Source organism: Phascolarctos cinereus, unplaced genomic scaffold (assembly GCF_003287225.1).
Source record: "Phascolarctos cinereus isolate Bilbo 61053 unplaced genomic scaffold, phaCin_HiC Scaffold_4;HRSCAF=312, whole genome shotgun sequence".
Classification (NCBI taxonomy): domain Eukaryota; kingdom Metazoa; phylum Chordata; class Mammalia; order Diprotodontia; family Phascolarctidae; genus Phascolarctos; species Phascolarctos cinereus.
This window is the reverse complement of record NW_027555847.1, coordinates 205,169,403-205,195,394: the sequence shown is the minus strand read 5'-3', so window position 1 is coordinate 205,195,394 and position 25,992 is coordinate 205,169,403. Positions and strand designations below refer to the sequence as shown.

The window sequence follows — 25,992 nt, the reverse complement described above, 5'->3', positions numbered from 1 at the left end:
ATGATTGAAACAACTGAACTACAATAATAACAGCTAGAGCTAGAATGTTCCTCATCTGATCTAACCCTTTAATTTAAAAAATATTTTTATTCTGAACTTAAACACCTTACAAAGATCATTTTCACATACACAGCAGAATGCAGAGGAGATTCTCTGTGTAACTGTGACTGTCCAATTCATACTGCTTTCTTTTCAAAAAATTCTGTATATTACTTTCAAAACTTTCCTGCTTGTCTGTGCTTCCTTCTGAACTTCCTTCTGTTCTCTTCTGTTCATTTAAAAAAAGATGTTCCAATAGCTCTCTTATTTTTGGCATCACTGTTGCTATTGCTAAACCTCCTCTCCCCTTAACCCTCCATTGAAAACTGAGAAAAAGAAAAGGGGAGGGAAAGCTTTGTGACATAGAAGTATAGATAAGCAAAATGATGGCCATGTCCAAAATGTCTCTTTTTTGTGCCTTCTCTGTTAGGAGATCAACCCTTTGTTTTACAGGTGAAGAAACTGAGGTTTATAGAGGTTAAGTGATTTCTTCAAGGTCCCTCAAGTAAGAAGTGGCAAGTTTACTTGAGTCAACTCAAGTCCTATGATTCCAAGTTCATGACTATCTGTTGTGCCAACTGGCCACTCCCAGCATTTACTTTCTTTAAAAGGTTGAGTCTCCCTCCCAGGCTGAAAGTATAATGGCTACTCATGGCTTCATGCCACTCTGATTGGCACAACAGCTTTGACCTGCTCCATTTGCAATCTGGGCTAGTTCTCCCCTCCTTAAGCAAATTGGTGCACCTCACCCCTTCACCCCCACCCCCAACTTGCTTCCCCAGAGGGCTCATGATATTAATGCTTAGCCTTAGTGTGGACATCCAATCAGCCTAGCCCAGTCAGCTCAGAACTTTTAAACTCAAAAGATCTTCATCCTACCAATGGCCAAATGGATTACAGGCCTATCCCATTGTGCTCTGAATTAGCATTTAAATCTTAAAAGAGGTCTGGTTTAGTAGAAAAGGAATGGTGGAATTTCTGGTACCATAGTACTTGAATAGTATAGTATTTGTTTTGTTTTGTTTTAAGGGAGGCCCTCATGGGCACCCTTCAAATCATGCTACTTCTACACACAAGACTAGATTGTACTTCTGTTTCAGAGGGACTGAGAGAAAAGTTCTTTCCCTGTCCATATCCTGAAGATATGTTCTCATCTTGTGTGGGCCTCAGATTCTGTCCCACTGGGGAAGCCAGGGAAGGGATCCTGGTTCACTAAGTTTGGTTTGAAACAAAGGAGTGAACTGTTTGGCAGATAGACTGGATATATAGGAGGAAATGACCTGAAGCAAGGGCTATAATCAGATATATGCTAGTAAATGTTTAACAACAAATTGGGGGGGGGAAAGGGGGTGCCTTGGAAAATGTATATATGACACACTTTTAAGCTTAATCCACATTATTAACATTTTCTCCATCATTTTCTTGACTCTAAACCAGGTGTAGACAAACTACAGCCCACTAACAGCCTATTTTTATATGGCCCAGGAGCTAAGAATGGTTTTTACATTTTAAAATATAATTTTAAATGATATTTTATATATGTATTTATATTTTAAAATAAAATCATGTTTATGTATTTAAATATAATAAAATTTATAACTTTAAGTTAAAATGTAATAAAATTATATTTTATTATATATATATAAATTATATGTATGTAGGCTTCTGTAGTTTGCTAACCCTGGTTTAGACAAATCAAACAAATAATTTAAAAAAAAATCAAGCCCTGATTTGTAGTATTTTCTGATTTCCAAGGTATAAATACTCATACTGAAAATATAATAATGGGCACAACCAATAAGTGTTGGCTCCAGTACATCCCTGACTATAATATACCCGATAGTAAGGAGCTAAATGAATACAAGAGTTAGTATCTATGCAAGACAAACAAAAAAGTGACAGGAAGCCTGATGGGCTCTGTCTTTGCTCCCTGAGTGTGGTGGCTAAGTCCTCTCTACTTCCAGCTACCCGAGACTTACTACTCTAAGTCCTCAGCATTCTTTCCTCTGGAAAGCTCCCCTTCCCGTGGAACTTAAGACACCTTTACTCTTTTCCTAACCCAGGTTTTAGCTCTCTCAAGCGCTATGCGGAAAACTGCTGCAGTGGGAGAGATCATCAACCTCGTGTCTGTGGATGTACAGCGGCTGATGGATGCTGTTCTGTATCTGAATGGTCTGTGGCTCCCTGTGGTCTGGATGACCCTCTGCTTCACGTTCCTTTGGCAGGTAGGAGCCACGGGAACCTAGGCTTCCTCGTAAGGAACTGAGAAACAAGGAGTAACCTACATCCGATTGAAAACTTCATTACTGTGTAATCAAGAACACCTTAAACCTAATCATGCTATTCCCTTAATCATGTTATGCTGGTTGACCTGTCTATTGAACAGGGACAGTATAATGCCTTCTGTTCCTTCCCCACAGGTTTATTTTGTGGTATCAGATGTCATAGGATCATAGATTTACAGCTTGAATGGGATTTAAAGGTCACATAGTCCAAACTTTTCATTTTACAGATGGGGAAATTAAAGCTCAAGAGCTTAAGTGACTTAAACAAGGTCACCCAGATAGTAAGTGGGGTGAGCTAGGATTTGAACACAGGTCCTCTGAATTCAAATACAGTACAGAACTCTTTCCATTAAACCATGCTGCCTGAAAGTATTTATTTATAAGTATTTTATGCCCTGGCACATGGTCAGTTTTCATGAAGATGTCATAGATAGATTGGAATATGTATATTCCTTTTAGTTCCCATCCATTAATCGTCATGGATCATATTCAACTGTTCTAAAACTCTATTTAGGGTCTAATTTCATTCTTATGCATCTTTTTAGATTTATTTAGGTCCAAAATAGACCCATTACGGTTCTCCAACTATTATAGTTTTACTAAATAGTTTCTGTTTCTCCCTATAATATGGTTAACTTTCCTTCTAGTATTTAAATATGTCATTGAGTGCATGCATGTGTATTAAGTACTGATATTTCAATATCTGTGGTACCTTTAGGAATAATGTGGTTTCTCTACTTAATTTTTCAACAATGCTACTGCTGCTGCTTCTTTTCCTCCTCCTCCTCCTTTATGTTCATTTTCATTTTAGTTTCAAAAAGTTGGGACAATTACTTTTCATCCTGTGTTCATTTTTTATTTCTTGAAGTATAGCTCTGTAAAAACAGGCTTTTTAAAAGCCCTGTCTTTTATTTATTTATTTTTGCTACACAATGGGGTTAAATGACTTGTCCAAGGTCACACAGCTAGAAGTATCAAGTGTCTGAGGGCACATTTGAATTCAGGTCCACCTCACTCCAGGACTAGAGCTTTATCCACAGCAGCCACCTAGCTGCCCTTCCATTGTTTTTTAAATGGAGCTACTTTAAACCTAAATCATTCTGGCTTTCGTTGAATGGCCAGTAATAGGCCCAACCCAAGCCTCTATGGCTCATTGTTCAGTTTTGATGTCTTAGAATGAGAATAAATAGCAGTTGTTTTCTGTGCTGGTCAGAAACTCTGAGGGTCTTCCCCTACCAGACTGATATTTTTGTGAAGGTAAATTGAGCCATCTTTTGTCTCAACTCTTACCTAGTCTTTAGTCATTGAATGGGGTACTGCCACCGACAAACTGAGACCTGGAAAGGCTGAGGTTACCCACCGCATGCTGAGCCAGTCATCTGTACCTTTCTCTCGCTGCTGAACTTTGCTGACTCTGGAGGAGTTCATGCACAAGTTAAGACATCACCCTCATGGTGACATTGGCCCTCTTCAAGAATGAAGGAGGAGGGGCAGCTAGGTGGCAGAGTGGATAGAGCACCAGCTCTGAAGTCAGGAAGACCTGAGTTCAAATGTGACCTCAGACCAAACACTTGACACATACTAGCTGTGCGACCCTGGGCAAGTCACTTAACCCCAACTGCCTTTAAAAAAAAAAAGGAATGAAGGATGAACAACAACAAACACAACAAGAATCTGAGATCATGATTAGTATCCCCCTGGCCAAATTCTCCTGCTCTTCATTTAACTCTGTGAATCTTTATGTTTCGAGTATATTTCTTATAAACAATGTTTATAAATTCTGCTTTCTAATCTATAATACTGCCTTCCTCCATTTTGTGGGTGAGTTAATCATATTCACTATTATGATTAATTGTGTTTTTCTTTTTATCATAAACTCAACTTTTCTCTCTTTTCCTCTTTTCTCTACTTCTTTAAAAAGAAGTGGAAAAAGAGAAGGAATGTGATAAATTTTAGTACTCAACTATCGAAGTGATCTGTCCTTACCCTCTGCTTCTCCTCTGTTCGCCAAGGCCAGACCCCAGTCTCTAGTTCTTAGATTTTCTTTCTTTTTACTCTCTCCTTCATGATTAATCCTATAAAGTGATAATTTGCTTTGCTCATGACTATTCCCTTTCCTACTCTAGCCTTCTTCTTTACTCTCACTATACCTCTGTGCTTCCCCATTGAGGTTAATATATTTGTACATAAAACTTTGTTTTTCTGTGTCTGAACATGTGTTCAGACTTCTGTTATCTGATTTCATAGTGAGTGCCATCATGATTTCCTCTTATTTTGCCTCCAGGTTTGTATACTCTTCTCACGCATTCCCTTTATGTGAAATAGTAAGTTCCTCTCCCTTTTTCTTAATATCTTTTCCACTGTATTCCTTTCCCCTACCCTTTTCTTTCTTAAAATCAACAAAACAGCAAAACCATACCCAGGTACTGATGTTATTTTACTTAACACCTTCAGTGACTCTTAAAGACATTCAGATTCTGAAGGGACATTTGTCTCTTTACCTTATTAGAATTAAGCATTTAGCCTCTTCTAGTTCAATTATGTTTATCTATTTCAGTTTTCTCGTGTCTTCTGTGTTTACATTTCAAAGTCTGTTCAGCTCTTGTCTTTTCATCCTAAATGCTTGCAAGTCCTCTACTATTTTAAAAGTCAGTTTTCCCCTGTAGTAGTAGGTTCAGTTTTACAGGTAAATTATTCTCATCTGTAAACTTATATCTCTTGACTTTTAGCATATCATATTCCAAAATTTTCTTTTTTACTTTTCTGCTTTATTGTGCGATCCTGATCATAGTTTCTTTGGTTTTTGAACTCGTTCTTTCTGGTTGCTTGCAGTATTTTTCTTTGACTTGGAACTGCTGGATTTAGCTGTGATATTCCTGGGTGTTTTCATTTTGTTTTTCAGGAGGCCATTGGTGGATTCTTTCTATTTTCACTTTGCTCTCTGCTTCTGAGCCATTTTCTTTCTTGAAATGCAGCGTCTGGGTTTTTTGTTTGGTTATGGTTGTTAGCAAGTCCTGTGATTCTTAAAATATCTTCCTTTAACCTGTTTTCCAGGTCAGTTGTTTTTGATAGTAGTTATCTGATGTTTTCTTCTATTTTTTTTTCAGTCTTTTGACTTCATTGTAATATTTCTTGTTTACTTTATTGAGTCATTGAGTTTACTTTATTCTGCTTTTCAAGGGGTTAATACTTAGGTAAGTGTTTCTAAGTCAACTAGGTGGCATGTGGTGCAGTGGGTAAAGTGTCAGGCCTGGAGTCAGGAAGACCTGAGTTCAAATCCAGCCTCAGATACTTGTTAACTATATGACCTTGGGCAAGTCACTTAACCCTGTTTGCCTCAGTTTTCTCATTTGTAAAATAAGCTGAGGAAGAAAATGGCAAACCACTCCAGTTTTTTGCCAAGAAAACCCCAAATGGGGTCAGAAAGAGTCAGAAACAACTGAATAATGTTTTCTGCCTTCAACTTTCAACTATTTATTCTCCTTTCCATTTTCCCCTCCCAAATGCTAAGTTCATTTTTTCAGTACATTTTTAAAAAATCTCTTACTTGAATTCTTCCCAGCAACTTTTATAGTCTCTGTGGCCAAATTATTTTCCCTGAATCTCTGTTTATAGTTGATGTAGTATTTTTTTTTTCTTGGCTTACCTCTAAGGCATCTCTTAACTTGAAGTATTTCTTCATTTTGTTCTGTTTTTTTTTCTTGTTTACTTATATGTGATAGTAATTATAAAGTGCTTAGCACCATGTAAGTGTGGCACATAAGTACTATATAAATGTTAGCTATTGTTATTTTTATTATTTCATTATTTATTTATTTATTTATTTGTTATTAATTACTATGTCAGACACTGTGCTAAGATTTGGTGATAACAAATACAAAAAGCCAGTCTTTGACTTCAAGAAGCTTTCATTCTTGTTATTGTTGTTGTTACATTTTGAGTTCTGAGCTATCTCCTTCCACCCTCCCAACTCCACACTATAGATATACAGTATTTGATGCATGTATCTGTGAAATCATACAATACCTATTTCCTTATATTATTTTTTTTCTGGAGGTTTATAACATCTTACTTCATAGGTTTTTTGTAGTTGGTTTGAATATTCATGACTCTCAGAATAACTTGGTCATTCACAATTACTCTGAACAATATTGCTGTTACTGTATATGACATTTTCTGGGTTCTGCTCATTTCACTCATGATTATTTCATGTAAGTCTTTCCATGTTTTTCTAAATCAACCTGCTTGTCATTTCTTAAAGAATAATAGTATTCTATCACAATCATATCCCACAACTTGTTCAGCCATTCCCCAATTGATGGGCATCCCCTCTAGGACATGTTCATCAATCAGACCAGCAGGGTCCCCAGGTCAGGGGTTCCAGAAATGAAAAGGTTGTATCCACAGAGCATGGTTTCTGATTCAAGGGGCAAGAGAGGTGGAGAGGAGATGACCAGAAAGTAAAGTGAGGCATGGCACTGAATTTGAGGTAAGAAGATCTACCTTCAGATCTTGATCCTGCTTCTTATTACCTGAGTGACCTTGAGGAAATAACTTCACTTCCCTGGCCTCAGTCTTCTCATCTGTAAAATGAGACAGTTGGACTAAATGCTCTCTAAGGCCATTTCCAGGTGTAACTCCTTATGACCTTAAAACTGATTTTCTTCTCCTTTTAACAGATAGAGAACAGATAGATATGATGCATCTTCATTTAAGAGGGTCTTACTCCCAGGAACGAAGCACCTTTTTCCAGACTTTGCCAGAACCCCAGCAGATTCAATTAGTTGTAGTTCACATAGTTTCCTCTTCTTGGGTTTGAACCAAACTACCATTAACTAAAGTCATTTCCAAGAATAGAGCCCATGAAATAATAAAGACCAAGACAAGAAGACATGCCTCTATTCTCCCATCATCCCCAGAGATCACTAGGGTTTTTTTTGTTGTTGTTTTTGTTTTTTTTACTGAACTGCCCAATGCTTTGTCATTCAAGGTCAGATGAGAGGCCTCCAACCACAAGATTTAAACCTCACTTTCTGACAGTCTCTTTTATACCTCCCCTAATGATGGACCAAATCTCCTGTTTGCAATCCAGACTGCTCTTCCATATGCAACAGGTGGCACCATTGCATCAAACTGAATTCCATGCTTCCATTCCCAGCTAATGATGGTGTTTCAAATATTTCAAGATTTCTAAAATGTAGCTTTGAGTTGGGTCCTCGAAAGAACAAGAGATAATCATTAACTAAAAAAAACACAATCTATAAAAGCTAAAAGAACTATAAGAATGTGAAAAATTTTCTTCTTTAGAAATACTTATGAATAGAATTTCAGGATCCTATCTGCCAGAGATGATTTGCCCAGAGGAAAAGAGGATGGATATTTCACACCTGAATACCATTTGATCAAACACCTTCTCTTTATAAATAAGAACAATGAAGTCTGTAGAGGTTATTGACTTGCCTAAGGTTTCAAGGTTAGTAGGTGGTAAGAGGCAGAATTGGAACCCGGATCTTCAGTTCCTCAGTCCAGTACATATTGATCTATAGCAACCTAAGGGGCAACTACGTGGTACAGTGGGTAGAATGCCAGGCTTGGAGTCAGGAAGATGGAATTTCCTGAGTTCAAATCTAGCCTCAGACACCTACCTGCTGTGTGACTCTGGGCAAATCATTTAACCCTTTTTGCCTCAGTTCTTCATCTGTAAAATGAGCTGGACAAGGAAATGACAAACCACTCCACTATCTTTTGCCAAGAAAACTCTAAATGGGTTCATAAAGAGTTAGACACAACTGAACAACAACAATAACAACATGCAATCTAAGGACTCTTTTATTATGTGACAAAGCTTCTCCCTGAGACCACATCTGGACTTCATCTAGTACTTAATGATTTGGGAGTTTTTCGGGGACTTGGGCTTGGCTTCTCACTACCGCATTTCTGAGTTACTGAGCTTTTTTATTTTTACTATAAATTGCAAATTATGAGCCAAATGAATAATCCTGAAATTTACAGTTTTTAAGAGCCTCAAGCAGATGTGATGTCTTCCTGTCTTTCAGCTCGTCGGTCCATCCGCTTTGACAGCTATTGCTGTCTTCGTTATCCTTCTCCTTTTGAATTTCATCATCACCAAGAAGAGGGGCCATTTTCAGGTTTGTGGGGAGTTTCTTCAGGGCTGGTGGTGGCCCAGTTTCCCAGGGCAGGTTTTGTGGGGCGCTGAGAAGTTCAACGATTTGCCCACGGTCACACAGCTAGTGTTTGACAGAGGTAAGGACTTGAGTCTAGGTCTCGCTGGCTCCAAGACTGACCCTTGATCTAGTCTGTGCCACACTGCTCTTTGAGAGCAGCAGGAACCGAACCTATTAATTCATTGGTGTTGGGAACTCCCGGGTAAGGAATCTCCTACTAGTGTAAGTCAACACCTTCTCTGTAACCAGAGTTTTCAAGAGGTACCTAGAGTACTGAGAGGTTAAGTGATTTATCCAGAGTCACATAACCAGTATGTTAGAGAGGCAGGGCTTGAACCCAGGCCTTCCTGGCTCCAAGGTTGGCCCTCTATCCATTCTGCCAAACACATACTTAGAAATGTCAAGCATTATTAAGGCTCTTTCTAATGCTTTATAATTTTGAAAACAAATTTAACCACTCCTACTTTTGTTGTTCAGTCATGTTCAACTTTCCATGACACTGTGGACCCTATTGTCCATGGGGTTTTCTTGGCAAAGATGTTGGAGTGATTTGCCATTTTCCTTCTACAGGGGATAAAGGCAAACAGAGGTTAAGTGACTTGCCCAGGGTCACACAGCTAGTAAGTGTCTGAGGTCAGATTCAAACTCATGTCTTCCTGACTCCAGGGCCAGCACTTTATCCATTTAACCATCTAGCTGCCTCACTACCCTTTCCCAGTGCAATTTTTGCTCCTTCATTATTACTAGTGAAAAATTTTTTCAGGTAAGAGATGTCCTGAACTGCATGCAGAACCAACCCTGTCACTCAGAGCCCCCTAAGGAAACTGGATTTGTCCAAATTAATAGTCTTTATCTCCATGATCTAGCCTTACATTTCCCCATGTTCTCTCTTATATTTATTTTAGGAGGAACAGATGCTGCACAAAGATCATCGGGCCCGGCTGACGGATTCCATTCTCAGGAACATGAAAATCATCAAATTACATGGCTGGGAAGAAATTTTTATGGAGAAGATCCTAAGCATCCGAAGAGGAGAACTTCAGGCCTTGAAGAACTCTGGATTCCTCTTCACAGTATCTTTGGTATCTTTCCACTTGTCCACGTTTCTGGTAAGTTAGTTACCTTCTGGGGGTAGCTAGGTGGCACAGTGGATAGAGTGTCAGGCCTAGAGTCAGGAAGACTCATCTTCCCGAGTTCAAATCCAGCTTCAGAAACTTACTAGCTGTGTGACCCTGGGCAAGTCACCTAACCCTGTTTGCCTCAGTTGCCTCATCTGTAAAATGAGCTGGAGAAGGAAATGTCAAAACACTCCAGTATCTTTGCCTAGAAAACCCAAAATGAGGTCACAAAGAGTCAGACATGATTGAAAACAACTGAACAGTTACCTCCCCCCTACTCCCAATTGCTGGTCACTGAGGAAAATTGTAAAGCAAAAAGAAACGTAGGCACTGAGGACACTCTCTAACTTTAGGATGTGTTCTCCAGAGATATTTAAGGTACTCTGTGAGTCATCATCCATTAAAACCCCTCATGAATCCTCGATGATGTGTTTACCTTTAGCTAATGCCCACAGAATTAATCTGTCCTTTCTTTAGATTAAATTGCCTGGTCCAGAGGCTTGGGTTCCTCTGCCAGAGACCTCACTTTAGCTCATAGAGAGTGTTTCATTTACCTCTTAGTTTATAATCTCTGAAAGCCTTGCTGTCCTGGTGATATCTGCATAATGGCCATTCACTCAAAAGCTGCTAAATGGTTCTGGGTCTTGGAGTTCCCCAGTTGTTGTTATTATTTAACTCTAAGCCCTTTCTGCTCTTCCATAGAGATATGTGGCAAGAATACACAGACAAATCTAAGCCCAGGAACTAGGTCATCATTTCTCCAACCTTTCTAGCTGTGTTCCTAGCCTTTCATATGTAGATTAAAATACTCTGAGTCTACCCTAATGCAAGCAAAGTTTGTCCTTGCTCATCTCCATCCTCCAGATGCACCTAGTCTTCATGATTTCCTAATGAGTTCCTAAGGAACATTGCATGTTTCAGACCTTCGCTAATTTCCTTTCCTTTCTCTTCTCTTTTTCCCTTTCCTGACTTGAAAAGATATTTACTACAGGCCTACTACATGCAAGGCCCTGAATAACACCTGAATCCAGGTCATCCTGACTCATATCATAAAAAATAATTAAGCATAGTGCTTCATAACATGGCACTTAATGTGTTCAGTCATTTCAGTCATGTTCAATATTTCGTGACCCCATTTGGGGTTTTCTTGGCAAATATACTGGCGTGGTTTGCTATTTCCTTCTCCACCTCATTTTACAGATGAGAAAACTGAGGCAAACTGGGTTAAGTGACTTGCCCAGGGTCACATAGTTGGTAAATGTCTGAAGCCAAATTTGAACTCAGGTCTTCCTGACTTCAGGCCTATCACTCTATCCATTGTGCCACCTAGCTGCCCATGGCACTTAATAAATACTTGATAATTTTTAGGTGCTTCATAATTTTTAAACCTATTTTTATTCTGAAGTTAACAAACATCAAATAAAATGTATATTCCAATATACATAGTAAGACAGAAGAAGAGAACTGTACGGAAAGCTGCAAATCTCTATTGATACTTTCATTTTTAATTATAATATAGTCAACCTATAGCTTTCAAAACTGTCCTGTTGGTACATCTGTCTGTTCTTCCTTCTATTTTCTTCTGTGCTTAAATGTTAATTTAATTAATGACCTAGTCTCTGTCCTCTAGGAAATTACATTCTAGTAACAGAGTCAAGCATTGCCACTGAGGACCTTGCTCTCAGCTAGGGTTAATATATAATGGGAAAATAGCTGGCCTGGAAATCAAGAAAATCTAGTTCTGGTCTTAGTTCATCACGAACTAGAAGTGTGACATGTAATCAATTCCCTTCGATGAGACTTAGTTTCTTCATAAAATAACGGGGTTGGATTAGATGATTTCTTAAATTCCATTCCTCCTCTAGCATTTTGTGGAAAAAAAATTAATTCTGTGAAAGATGTTAATGGCTAATACCAGTTCAGTTTGTCACTTTTTCAAGTTGACATTTATATTCTAAAATAATTCTTCATCCTTCCTATTGTGTTTATTTTCACTTACCTCTAACTGAAATTTAGCATTCTCTTCATTATAAATTATTCTTAAAAATATTAATCTGAGAAGGTAGTCCTTGGATTGCCCAAGGGGTCTAGGACACAAACAAGGTTAAAATCTCTAACCTAAAAAATGAGTAACAGAAATTTCATGACCCAGGGCTGGGCAGTTAGGAGAGAATTCTTTGGACCAGGGTAGCTTTTTCCTTTCTGTACCCAAACCAAACCATGTAAGAATCATAGAATGTTAGAGCTAGAAGGTACCTTAGGAATCAAATAGTTCACCCCTTTCATTTTACAAATTTGAGGAAACTGAGTTCCAGAGTGTATAAATTTGGAAGAAAGCTAATGGGACTCTGTGACTCCTTCCACTACAACATAATACCATATAGACATTTGCCTATATGCAGGCTGGTTCTATTCCCAAATAGACTACAAAGATAAAATAATCTCTTCCCAGGCTGCCCCAGGACAGGCCTAATTCCTTAGATAGGGTAAAGAAAGGAGGGGCAGCTAGGTGGCACAGTGGATAGAGCATCAGCCCTGGACTCAGGAGGACCTGAGTTCAAATCTGGCCTCAGACACTTACTAGCTGTGTAACCCTAGGCAAGTCACTAACTCTAATTGCCTAAAAAAAAAAAAGATAGGGTAAAGAATTTCTACTTGTGTAACTCCATTGTCTGGGGGTCTCTCCAAGGTTGCCCTGGTCATGTTTGCTGTCCATGCACTGACAGATGAGAAGCACATCCTGGATGCAGAAAAAGCTTTTGTGGCTCTGACGATCATCAACATTCTCAACAGGGCCCAGGCTTTCCTGCCATTTTCCATCAATACCATCTTCCAGGTAAGACAGGCGGGAAAAAGGGTTTAGAATTCAGCACTTATTGAATTAGTCATCTTTGAAGCCTTAAATATCTTTCCATTAATAGACACAAAAGATTTGCGGGTAGGGGCAAGTTTTGGAGAAGATTTCTGTTTGTGATGTGTTAGGGTTTGAGGTGCTAGTAGAATGTTCAGGCAGAGGTGTTAAAGAGGCACTTGGAAATATCACATTGTCACTTGAGGGGAAGAAGTCAGGATTTTGGGAGTCATCTACATAGTCATCTGTTTTGTAAGCTCAGACTTTTGCGTATAGGGTTTTCTTAAAGTGAAACTCATGAATCTGGTCAACAGACACGAGCGCTCTCATTCAACTCAGTTGCACAGAGGTGACAAATGAAGCCATGGGAGTAAAAGAGATTGCCAAAGGAAAGAATGTAGAAAGAGAAGAAAAGAAGACCAAGGGCAGACTTGGGGGACCGTCATTTATTAAGTGGAACACCAGATAATTAGCTTGTATTTGCTACTATTTCAAAATGTTCTTGTATCCATTATCTGCTTGTATCTTTTTATTTGCTTGCATCTTCATTATTTGCTTGTATCTTTTGTATCTTATTTTATTTTTTATTTGTTCTATAACAGCCTAATGAGATAGGTAAGGTAGATGGTGTTATAGCCTGCTGCAGATGGAGAAACTGAGGAACAGAGAGGTGAGGTAACATAATCAAAGTCGCATAGCTACCTAGAGGCAGAGTGAGGCTATAGCCTGATTTCATAGTTCCTGGAGTTCTTACTAGGAGAATAACTCCTCCTTCATCTTTGTTTTTCTTTGCCTGAAAAAGAGGATAGATTTTTTTAGGAATCACATCAGAATGGTCTTCCTTTCCCTCTAGTATTGGTCTTCAACCATTAAACTTTGTTTTTTTGGTTTTTTTTTTTCCCCAGGCCTGGATTTCCTTGGGTCGCCTAGCTGCTTTCCTCCAGCTGGAAGAGGTCAAGCCCAGAGCAATTAACAAAAGCCCCATTGGTAGGTACTGAACTTAGTCTACAAGTCCGTGTTGGGGATTTTAAGTTCGCTAGTCAAGCTGTTAAAAGGTACAAAAGAGAGACAACATGTTATAGTAGATAAAGAGTTATCCTTGGAGTCAGGAAAAGTTAAGTTCATTTCTCACCTTTATATAAACCTTATAGGTTTGTGTGACCTTAGAGTTGAGGGGGAGGGGGACAGAGAGACTGATGTCTTACTGACAGCAGCCAAAAGTGATATATAACAGCAAGAGAGGAGTCAGAAAAAGTATAAAAAGCAGGTACAAAAACCCAAAAAGCACTGAGGCATTTAGAATAATAGCCTCATATTCCTCAGTAAGCCCTGAAGTCACTATAGTCACTGTTCACAATGAGAACTGAGTCATCCAGAAAAGGTTAAAGATGTACAGAAGCAAACATATTTTAAAATGATTTCTATTTTAAGTGTTTCAAGTGTTGGACTTCAGAGGTAAGTTTGGAAAATTCACCCAGGGGGAGACCTCTTTCCCAGATACTGCTGAATGCCAGATAAATGTCTCCCTGGGATTTCAAGTAGTTCTTTTTATTTGCCATTTCTCTCCATTTCCTCAACCCCCACCCAAGACAAATACACAAAGAAATGGTGTTATGATTAAAGAGTAGTGAAAAGTCCAATGATAGTTGAACTTTTTCAACTAACTAACATTTTAATCTTGGGAAATTTCATGAACAGAGTTCTTTCCCCCCCCCCACTCAATAGTATTTATTTTTTCCAATTACATGTAAAGATAGTTTTCAACATTCACTTTTATAAGATTTTGAGTTTCAAATTTTTTTCTCCTTCCGGTCCTTCCCTGCCCCCTCCTCAAGATGGCAAGCAATCTGATATAGGCTATACATGTACAATCATATTAAATGTATTTCCACATTAGTCGTGTTGTGAAAGAAGAATCAGAACAAAAGGAGAAAACCACGAGAAAGAAAAAACAAAAAGAGAGGGAGGGGAGGGAGGGAGAGAGAGAGAGAGAGAGAGAGAGAGAGAGAGAGAGAGAGAGAGAGAGAGAGAGAGAGAGGAGAGAGAGAGAGAAATTAGTGTGCTTTGATTGCATTCAGACTCCATAGTTCTTTCTCTGGATGTGGATAGCATTTTCCATTATGAGTCTTTTGGAATTGTCTTAGATCATTGTATTGCTGAGAAAAGCTAGGTCTATCAAAGTTGGTCACACAATGTTGCTGTTACTGTGTTCAGTGTTCTCCTGGTTCTGCTCACTTCATTCAGTATCAATGAACAGAGTTCTTAAGACTTAGAAATGTTTGCTATGAGGCAAGACCAGAGGGCAGGAAGGGGAACCTCTGGGTTTAGTCAGACCTCAGGAGGATGCCACCAGAGAAGTTCTGGCTATCATTGCTGGAAGCAAGAGAAGAAACACAGTGGCTTGGTATAGCCTTTGTAAAAAAGAGAATGGGATGACTTTTTAGTCCTATTAGGCATAGTAGGATAGATCTATGGCTCCCTGAAATTAAGTAGGATAGTCTCCTTGGTGAGACTAGCTAGCATCAGAAAGTTCAAAAGGGGACTCCAACCTACTGCCATAGGTTTCCAAATGAGACAATTGCCAAAGTCATCTGGCAGTAATTTTCTACTCTCAGAGAAGCAGTATATAGAGTATTGGTCCTACAGCCTGGAAGACCAAGGTTCAAATTCCACATCAGATGGAATAACCATGAATCATTGGCCTCTAAAGTCCCTTCCAACTCTTAAGTCCATAATCCTATGATCCTGGTACTGAATCATCAGGGAAGGAATGACTTCTCTGATTTGCAATGTGAGACTACCCTGGTTTTATGGCATTTCATTTCTCCTTTATCCTTTTCTCCCCCTGCAATAACCTCCCACAAGTATCTGAGTGAACAGTATGTTTCTATATCCCCTGTTGCCTACATTATTAATAGATCCTTAGCAAAGATGCAAAATGCTTCCCTGAAATTAATTCTTTCCATTTTTACAAATAGAGTAAACTCTTCTCCTTCAGTTCCCCTGTATGTCTCTGTGGATTTCTTAGATATAAACAATGTAAACAATCCTCAGTACTCCTAGTAATTAATATGTTGGTATAGATAAGTGAAATCCACTGACAACACCTCAAACTTTAATCAACAAGTATTTCTTGAGGACTTGCTAAGAACTAGACATTGGCCTGAGTGGGGAAGAGGGAACAGGAGAGGGTGATCAGTGTTGAGAAGCCAAATATAAACACATAAACTGTACCTATTAAAGCCTCTTGTTATCTAATCCTTTGATTTCAGTTCTTCCTCCCTAATTCCATGTATCCATCTTTTACCAATCCTTTCACCAGAACCTATGATAAACCAAATGAAAGTATCCAAACTTCCTCTGTCTCCCTAGCCCTAATCTCCTCACCCTGCCTCCAGAGGAAGATGATAATAATAATAACAATAATAATTGAATAATAGAGAACTAGAAGGGACATTGGAGGCCACTGAGTCCAACCCCTTAACCGAGACTAAGGGACAAGTGACTGGTGTGAGTGACCCAAAATGGGTAGAAGGAAGAGGAATTAAAGGACCAAGATAATGTGTGAACTAGATCCTCAAAGCTGAACGATATCTTTGTGTCACAGGGGAGGAATGCATCTCTGTCCAAGATGGAACCTTTGCATGGTCCCAGGAAAGCTCTCCCTGCCTTCAAAGGTATAGAACTGTTTCTTTTTTAACCTTTCTTTTTACTCTAAAAACATACCAGAGAAAGGAGTGATGTTTTTCAAATCCAAACCCCTACTGAACCTGTGAGTGATTTTATTTTTTTTATTTTTTATTTATCTTTTGGAGATTTTAGGATTTGTTTCCTTTTCTGGTAAGGATATATTAATCTATATTTTCAAGTCATTTCTTTCTTATTCTAGTGTAGTGGATCTCAAGGGAGCATTGAAGGCAGGCAGTTGAGCCTGTCTCTCCATTGTGGCATTTGCCAAACCTCCCTTCATAAGTGAAGTAAAAACAGGCCAAAAGAGGTGAAACCAGGATAGGTGACAAGCAAATGTTGACAAGAACTGTAACTAGAAATTATGGCATCCAGGAAAAGTAATATAAAATAAACCCCATGTTTTCAAATACATCCTATAATTCATGATGTGAGAAAAATATCTTGCTATGCATTCATTTTTTATTGTTATTCATTATTTAAGATAAATTTAGTCAAACAAAAAGGGGAATTCATTACTATACTGGCTTACAGGTGGATATTCACAATGGAAACCATCTAGTAGCTTCCTATTTACCAAATTATTCATTTTAATTGGATGCTAATTTAAATTATTTTCAACTTCTGATGAGTACACATATTAAATTCTTATGCTTTCTAAATTGCTGAATCATGAGGACAAAGCCCCAGTCACCATACCTTAGTTATGGCTCTTCCAGATTAGTTATAGCTGCCAGATTTCCCCACTAGGGGTCCCACAAAAGAAGTCTAGTGACATTCCAATGTCCTCCAGCATCCCATCTGGGGCAACTATTACTTATGCTCAAGGTCAGGACAGTCTGAAGAGGATAAGTAAGGGTCATTGCTCATGTCTATTCAAAATCTTGGCTACCCCTTCCTTCACATGCTGAGTCCACAGTTCCTAAGCACTCCCTTGTTTCAGGTCCACATTCGTAAGGTTGTTTGAAGAGAATTTATGACAGACAGATAATGCAAATATCCAAACCCATCAGTCAAGGAAAAGGGAGGGGATTTGGGTCTCATTCATAGAGATTCACTTATTATCACTACTGTTTCAGGAAACAGAGCTACATCTAAAGGGGTGGGGAACCTGTAGCCTTGAAGCCACATGCAGCCCTCTAGGTCCTCAGGTATGGCCCTTAGCTGAATCCAAACTTCACAGAACAAATCCCCTCAATAAAAGGATTTATTCTGTAAAACTTGGACTCGGTCAGAAGGTGCACCCAAGGACTGAGAAGGCCACATGTGGCTGTGAGGCCATAGATTCCCCACTCCTGATTCTAGTATATGTCTGTCCTGTAGCCTGGTTTCTCTCATTCCACTGCCATGTATCTCCCAGGATGGTTGAAAAGTGATCATGATGGAGAGGAAAGAGAAGGCTGAGAAATATATCTATGTTTATAAAATAGATGCTGTTCTTCATTTTTGTCTTTGTGTTATTCCCAATACCTTCCACAAGGCCCTTGTACTTGGTAGGCACCTATTGCTTTCTTGTTGAACTTAAGTGAATGTGATTGTAGGTGGTGGGTAGATGAACAGATGGTTGGATATGGGTTGGGAAGAAAAGCTGTCCAATCACCATTCCTGGTTGTTCTTTGGCAGATCCAGAGGTAGGCTCCAAACTGCAAAATCTAGGAAATCTATGTGGATCAGTATTTGGATCATTAACATTTTCAGTCTGTCTTCATAGATTGAGCCTGTGATCCCTCACCAGGGGAGTTTACCTCTCATTCCCATGTTTTTGCTTTTTTTAATTTTCACCCATATTTTATCAGAATAAACTTGGCTGTGCCACGGGGCTCCTTGGTTGCTGTAATTGGCTCGGTGGGTTCAGGGAAGTCCTCATTGCTGTCAGCGCTCCTGGGGGAGTTGTCCAAGTTGGAGGGATATGTGAACATTAAGGTAAGGTCACAGACACCCTCTCTCTATGTCCTTGAAAAAGGAGTTGTAGGAACTCAGCCCCCAACCATTCTTCTATTCCTTTTGTTTGCAATCAAGAATTCCCAGAAGAAACTCAGGACTGGAAATCAGAAGACCTAGATTCTAATCCTGGATTCACCATAATTAACTCTGTGATTTTGGGCAAGTTACTTAACCTGTCCAGACCTCACTTTCTGCATCCATAAAATAGGGACAGCCACGCACAACATTATTGGATAAGAGAGTCTCATTTATCTAGTACCACTTAAGGATTCTCTCTAGGCTAAACATCTTTGCTCCTTGAGCTAAATCTCATATACGGTTTTAAGCCCCTTCATCATCCTTGTCATTCTGATTTGGACACACTGTAGTTTAGTAGTGTCCTTAAATCATAATACCCAGTGTGGATTGCATATACTGTCAGACTCAATTGATGGCTTACTTAGTTTTGTTAGACTTCCTCCATCCCTCCCTGTCCCCATTCCTTCCTTCCTTCCTTCCTTCTTTTCTTCTTCCCTTCGTTCCTTCCTCCCTCCCTTCTTTCCTCCTTCTCTCCTTTCCCTCTCTTCTTTTCTTTTCTTTCCTCCCTCTCTCCTTTCTCTCCTCTCTTCTTCCCTTCCCTCCTTCCCTCCCCCTCATTCCACCCTTCCTTCCTCCTATTCTTCCTTCTTATAGATCTCTGATGAAGGGAGAAGGGACATATATATATTATGAAATAAAGGTGATTTAAAAACAAGAAAATCAATTAAAAAAGGACATGGCCCCCAAGACTAGACCACCAATGTAGAGAGGTTGCTGGGACTGATGCAGCCTCATCTATGTTTATACTTCCCAGGCTCTGCAAGGAAGCAAGGAGAAATGTCTTCTAATATCTGTTCTAATTTTATAGCAATCAGTTTTGATGGTGCTGCTGCTGTGGTTCTTTCCATTTGCATTGTTGTAGTCATTGTGTATATTGTTTTCCTGGTTCTGCTCACTTCATTTCACATTGATTCATATATGTCTTCACATACTTCTCCAAGATCTTTATGTTTATCATTTCTTGCAGCACAGTAATATTCCACTGAATTCATGTGCCACAATTTCTTTAGCCATTCCTCATTCAATTAGCATTTGTTTTTTGTTTTCAGTTCTTTGCTGCCACACAAAGGGCTGCTATGAATATTTTAGTGTGTTTGGGGACTTTCTTTCCAAATCTTTCCCTTCCTTGGGATATATGCTGTTTGGGGTTTTTTCCTCCCTAGGGTTCAGTAGCTTATGTACCCCAAGAAGCCTGGATCCAGAATGCTTCAGTGAAAGAGAATGTGTGCTTTGGACAGAGCCTGGATATACCATGGTTAGACAGAGTTCTGGAGGCTTGTGCTTTGCATCGAGACCTTGCAAGTTTTCCTGCTGGAATCCATACAGAGATAGGTGAACAGGTGGGTCAGCTATCATATCTCAGTGCCCTTCCTAATTGCCAGGGCAATAAAATCTGGGCTCCCTTCTAGCCTTTTCACTAGTAGAGGAGGTGCCATTATTAAACCCATTTTATAGATAAGGAAGCTGAGGCTAAGAAAAGTTAAATGACTTGCCCAGAGTCACATAGCTACTAAGTGGGTGAGGCTTTATTTGCACTTTATATTGCACTGGGACTCCAAGTCCCAGGTTCTATCCACTGTACCACCTAGCTGCTTCTATATGATCTAAGTGATATCTGAAGGTATCATTTGGTAAAACATTTCTAGGGATAATGAGAATAAAAAAGAAAATGAGAGTATTATAATGAATTATAGGTAAGGAAATAGGGAGAAAAAGAAAAAAGATTCATGTAGTAAAAAGCAGTAAAGGGAGTCCTTCCGGGGCAGCTAGGTGGCGCAGTGGATGGAGCACCAGCCCTGGATTCAGGAGGACCTGAGTTCAAATTTGGCCTCAGACACATAACACTTACTAGCTGTGTGACCCTGGGCAAGTCACTTAACCCCATTGCCTAGCAAAAACAAAACAAACAAAAAGGGAGTCCTTCCAACAACTGGGAGTTGAGAAAGCTGTGTTCTAGTCCCATGCAGCCAGTCAGTAAACAAGCATTTATTAAGATCTGGGGATACCAAGAAAGGCAAAACCTGGCCATTGCCCTTGAAGAACTCACAGTCTAATGGGGGGAAACAATACGCAAACAAATATGTAAAAACAAAGCTAAGTATAAGATAAATAGGAAATGATCAGCCGAGGGAAGGCACTAGCATTGAGGGATTGAAGTAGCAGGAGGTGCCATTAACTAGCTGTGTGAGCCTTGGCAAGGCTCTCATAGGATCACAGACAATTAGAGCAAGTCGTTCAGTCACGTCTGACTCTTGGTGACCCCATTTGGGGTTTTCTTGGCAAAGATACTGGAATGATCTTCCAAGCTCTTTTAAAGTGTATGATTCTCACAGATAAGAAGGACAGCTTCAAAAAGTACATGTTGATTAATTTTTTTAAAGAAAGGCAAGTTGTATATAATAGCTAGCATTTTTACAACATTTTAAGGGGCAGCTGCATGGCATAGTGGATAGAGTACTGGGTTTGGAATCCGGAAGACTCATCTTCATGAGTTCAAATCCAGCCTCAGATACTTACTAATTGTTTGACCTTGGGCAAGTCACTTAACCCTGTTTGCCTCAGTTCCTCACCTGTAAAATCTGGAGAAGGAAATGACAGACCACTCCATTATCTTTGCCAAGAAAACCCCCAGATGGGGTCATGAAGAGTAAGACATGACTGAAACAACTCAACAAACAACATATGACACTTTGTAAGACACTTTACAAATATTATCTCATTTGATCCTCACAACGACCCTGTAAGGTAGGTTATTATCATCCCCCATTTTACAGTTGAGGAATCTAAGGTCAGGTGGTCAGATGTCCACCTCACAGCTAGTGTCTGAGACTGGATTTGAACTCAAATCTTCTTGTCTCCAAATCCAGAACTCTATCCTCTATACTACTTAGATATCTCTAATAGAAATCCATAGTTTCATATGAAAAAACTTTACAATTTTATAAACTGCTGCCTTTACTCCTCAGAGATTTCACAGAAGCCAAAAGTTACCTATCTGAAACCACTGTGTTCACTTCTTTATTCTAAGTTGTGATTTCGAGTTCTTGGTTTGAATTATCTTCTTTGGGTTTCCTTTTAGGGAGGGCTCTGAGAAGTAGCCCTCTGTATTCCAGACTGTAGTCTTTCTCAGGGATTTTGAGGACTTAATAACTAGTCTTCTTTTTATCACAAGGCCAGCAGGAAGCTAGCCAAGCCAAAGAGTATCCAGCTTACCTCAACAAGATGTAGAGATGGTCAGGACTAACCCTGTCTCTTGGATCTTCTTCTTCTCTTTCAGGGCATTAACCTTTCTGGAGGCCAGAAGCAGAGACTGAGTCTGGCCCGTGCTGTGTACAAGAAAGCATCTGTCTACCTACTGGATGACCCTCTTGCAGCCTTGGATGTTCATGTTGGCCAGCACATCTTTGACCGTGTCATTGGGCCAGGCGGATTGCTCCAGGGAATGGTATGGTGCCCAAAGGGCACAAAAATGGAGCCTTGCCCATCTATCCCAGTCCTAGAGGTTTCAGACTAGAGTGATCTTTCATGATTAACCAGGACTCAGCCCTCATCCATTCTGCGCTCTAAATCCATCCCATTGTGTCCCATCACTTCTGTCCTTTTCTATTTTTCCCTCTCTTGCCAAGGAAGAGAAGAACACAGGTGTCTCTTTTCTCCTCTGTTACTATTAATTATTTACATTCTGCAGAATGTGAAAGATTCTATGGGAAAAATAGAAAATATATCTCCTGCCCTCAAGGACCTTATATTTTAATTAGTACAACAAAGACAACATATAGGTAGTAGTCAGTGAGTGACTATTTGTGTAATTTGAGTGTACACTATTTGTGTAATTGAGTGACTTTTGGGTAATTTTAAGTTTATATATATATATATATGTATATGATATATAGTAAGAGACCTTGGACCTGAGGACACAAGCCACACAAGCTCTAGGGGAAAAGAAGATAGAGACCTAGGGATTCCACCCCTACCCCAACCACAGAGTCTGCTATCTCATGAGGGAACCTGGGAGGAGGGAAAGGGGACCTGGGAGGCCAAGGGAAAAGTCTAGCTTCCTATTTTAACTAAATATTCTTGATAACTAGTTGCTAAACTTAGTTATTCCTGCCTGCTAAAGGAAGACAAGTAAATTTCAACACTCTGGGGTAAAATCCTAGTTACCCTGACCTAGTTAGAACATTGTTCAGATCATAGAAATTTTCACTTTGGGGGCTCCTTTAAATATTTATCTCATCTTGGGGATTTAAGTGTTTATTGATAGACCTTTAGACAAAGTAGCATGGAGAAACTTGGAAATTACCACCAAGAGAGGATCAAACAGAAATAAATAGGAAAAATCTCTGAAATTATAATGGAAGTCAATGGGAGAATAAGATTCAGTGAATACAATTTCGATTACATACTGTTCAGCAATATAAAGTGAAGTAGGCCCTACATATTCAAGTACATGAATACATATGCAAGTTTATATCCCTGTATACAGATGGATATATAGAAAAGTGATCCTCAAATCTGATTCATTCCAGAAATCCTTATGCATAGGGAAGACCACTATCTTTTTTTTTGATGTTTAATGGGCAATGTCAGCTATGGGGACTTGGTTTGGCTTGATGACTTCTTCATAATCTTCCTAGTCTCAAAATTCTATACAGTGGGTAAAGGGTGGGACTTGGAGTCAGAAAGACCTGAATTAAAATCCTGCCTCAAATGCTTACAAGCTGTGTGATGCTGGGCAAGTCACTTAATGATGTGGTTTAACTTGTTGGCCTCCACGGTCCTTTCCAGCTCTGAAGCTATGGTCCTATGAATTTGAAAGCCAAAATTCAGAGGTCAGAACAGTGTGTCTTCCCTAAATACATGTCTTCCCAATCATCTCTGCCCAAAAAGAGGTTTAAGGGGAAAGAGGAGGATTACAAGAGACTAAGTTACTGAACCTGTGTATTCAATATGGAAGTTGTATTACTGTCATATTAAATTTAATCTACAGCTCGGTTCCAGTTAGTGCGAATAAGGAATCCTTTGGAGTGGTCTCATGATTTTAATTTGTACTGCATTCTTCCATTGGACTGAAACCAATTACCTTACTTTATATAAAATAACTTCAAATAGTGAAAATTAAAATACATGTAACCACAAGATTCAAGAATTCATACTAATCAGGACCTACTTGGACACTTTTCTAAAAAGATTACAAATAATGGAAGTCCATACTTTCATACACAATCCCCTGTTCTTTGTATATAGAAATGTTCAAGTTTGTTGTTTAAGTTCATCATTTTTTTTTTTGCTTTTAGGCAATTGGGGTTAAGTGACTTGCCCAGGGTCACACAGCTAGTAAGTGTCAAGTGTTCGGTCTGAGGCCGGATTTGAATTCAGGTCCTCCTGAATTCAGGGCCAGTGCTCTATCCACTGTGCCACCTAGCTGCCCCAACTTTTCTTTTTTAAAAAAGCACCTTTTTGGGGCAGCAAGGTGGCGAGTGGATAGAGCACCGGCCCTGGAGTCCAAAGGACCCAAGTTCAAATGTGGCCTCAGACACATGACACTAGCTATGTGACCCTGGGCAAATCACTTAACCCCGTTGCCTAGCAAAAAAAAAAAATTTTTTAAATAAGCACCTTTTTAACCTATACACACAACTCTGTCTTCTGTCTTTCCTAGACTCGAATTCTTGTGACCCATGCAGTCCACATCTTACCACAGGTTGATCACATCATTGTGATGGCAAATGGAGCAGTTGCTGAGAGTGGCTCCTATCAGGAGCTACTACAGAGGAATGGCCCTTTTGCAGACTTCCTGAGTCAGTCAGAACAAGAAGAGGCCAATCACAGCCAAGGTAATTCCTGCACTTAGACTGTAGGGAGGGTTGTCTATCTTTTTTTTTTTTCTGGGGTGGGGGGGAGGGAGTGGTCTCTTTAGGCTTCTACACAAGAAGAGGAGGTCAGTATACAAAGTCTTCCTGTACCCTCCTTGCATCAAACCTCTAAAGTCTCACTGATCCTCTGAGGCAGACAGCTTTCAGGAGAAACTTCCCATTTTCCCAAAATGCTTCTTTCAGAAATGAAGCTTTCAGAAGTTAAGAAGAGCTACAGGCCTATTTCAGAAAGTGGGGCATCTGCAGGAAAAACAGACAGGTCAGTGTAATACTGTTGTCTCCATGACATTCCCAGGATAGAAAGAGTACACACGAATCCAGAAAACTTCTGAAGCTCCTGGTACCAGCTGAGGTGCCTTGGTCTGATGGAGAGGGGAGAAGGGGGAAGAAGAGGAAGTGGAAAGAAACAGTCATATTGATCAGTGATCTCCAGAATTTTCTCTTTTTCCTTTGTGATTTACTCTTCCTCTGAATTCCTAAAGAACACTGGAACCTTAATGGGGAAATATAGTTAGCGGTCATCTAGGACATAACTTGCCTTTCCAAGAGGGATCTTCTCTGTCTATATAAGAGTTGCATGAGTACTACTTATGTGATGCTCATTACAGCCTTCTTTACATTATAATTATTTGTGTACTTGTCTTATCCTCCCTCCCACTTCCACTGCTAGATTATACAATTCTTTTGTTAAAAAATGTAAACAGTATTTTATTTTTTCCAATTACACGTAAAGACAATTTTCGACATTCATTTTTTATAAGATTTTGAGTTCCAAATTTTTCTCCCTCTGTCCCTTCCCCCTCCACAAAATAGCAAGCATAGATTATACATTTCTTGAGTACAAGTACTACCTTACTCCTAATTGTATCCCATATAGAACTTAGTGCCATACACAAAGGAATAACTTCACCAATCTTTTCACCGTGTTTTGGCACAAGCAAGACCACATTATTTGGTTAGTAGGCAGATTGTTCCAGCTTATTTCTTATGACTGTGCATTTGGGAGATTCTTTTTTCAGAGCAGCTGACCCAAAGTGTCAGTGAACATAATGTTGAATGTACACAGTTACAGACATGAGATTTGGGTCAGATATGAGAAACAAGCAGGCTTTAGTCAAGGTCAGGAGCAGGGAGAAGGAAGCCTTCTTCAAGGACACATTCAAGGACTCATCCTAGTGGCACTGAGCAGGAGTGGGATTTGGAATATATACAGTTCAGTTTTCCAGATGAGATAAAGGCACCTGCATGATTGCATTCATGGAGATAAGTAAGTCATGTCTAAGAGATAGGGGCCCAAGACCTGTAAAGGCTACATTTATGAGAACCCAAGTCAGACCCGAACAGTGGCCTTGGGTAGTGGAAAAAAAATAGTTCTGCCAGCTTTGCAAACTTGGAACAAACATTAAATTTCCTTGTCTTTTAATTTCTAACATAGAAAAACATTTTTGTCCAATAAATTAGACTATGATTAGCATATGGAACACAAAACTACAATAAATGAGAAAGCAGGCAAGACAGATTTTAGATATGTTAAAGGAATCTTTTCCCATTAAAACTGACTTCTATATATGTAAGAAATTTATCAATAAATATATGATATGCATATATCACGACCCAAAGACCCAATGTTTGATAATGTCTATAGTAGCAGGGCAGAACAATTAGAAAATTGATAAATTTTTGTTCTTGTTTATGTTTCTATTCCCAAATCTAATTAAGTAATAAGAACCTTTACAAGATTGGTCAATGAAAATGTTGAGGAAGTAGAAAAGAACACCAGACTACAGGGAATAAGAAATCTGGGTGGCAGAACTGATTCTCTTATTCATGATCATGTTCAGACTTTTTCAGTCATGTCAAACTCTCCGTGACTCCGTGTGGGGTTTTCTTGGCAAAGATACTAGAGTGGTTTGTCATTTCCTTCTCCAG

The 25,992-nt window shown here is 39.3% G+C and overlaps 1 protein-coding gene across 4 annotated transcripts in view; it reads left to right on the top strand.

Moving 5' to 3' along the window:
- Window positions 1-25,992, top strand: part of ABCC6 (ATP binding cassette subfamily C member 6) — a 63,103-nt gene that overhangs the window by 17,719 nt on the left and 19,392 nt on the right. For 3 of the 4 annotated variants that reach the window (XM_020972428.2, XM_020972430.2, XM_020972433.2), the window contains 11 exons: window positions 2,103-2,264; window positions 8,381-8,473; window positions 9,415-9,618; window positions 12,317-12,463; window positions 13,384-13,465; window positions 16,086-16,155; window positions 17,962-18,088; window positions 19,351-19,527; window positions 21,465-21,632; window positions 23,850-24,024; window positions 24,247-24,322. In XM_020972428.2, coding sequence (XP_020828087.1) covers window positions 2,103-2,264; window positions 8,381-8,473; window positions 9,415-9,618; window positions 12,317-12,463; window positions 13,384-13,465; window positions 16,086-16,155; window positions 17,962-18,088; window positions 19,351-19,527; window positions 21,465-21,632; window positions 23,850-24,024; window positions 24,247-24,322 — 1,481 coding nt within the window. The remainder of the gene's footprint in view (window positions 1-2,102; window positions 2,265-8,380; window positions 8,474-9,414; window positions 9,619-12,316; window positions 12,464-13,383; window positions 13,466-16,085; window positions 16,156-17,961; window positions 18,089-19,350; window positions 19,528-21,464; window positions 21,633-23,849; window positions 24,025-24,246; window positions 24,323-25,992) is intronic. The other variant, XM_020972429.2, reaches the window with a different exon arrangement.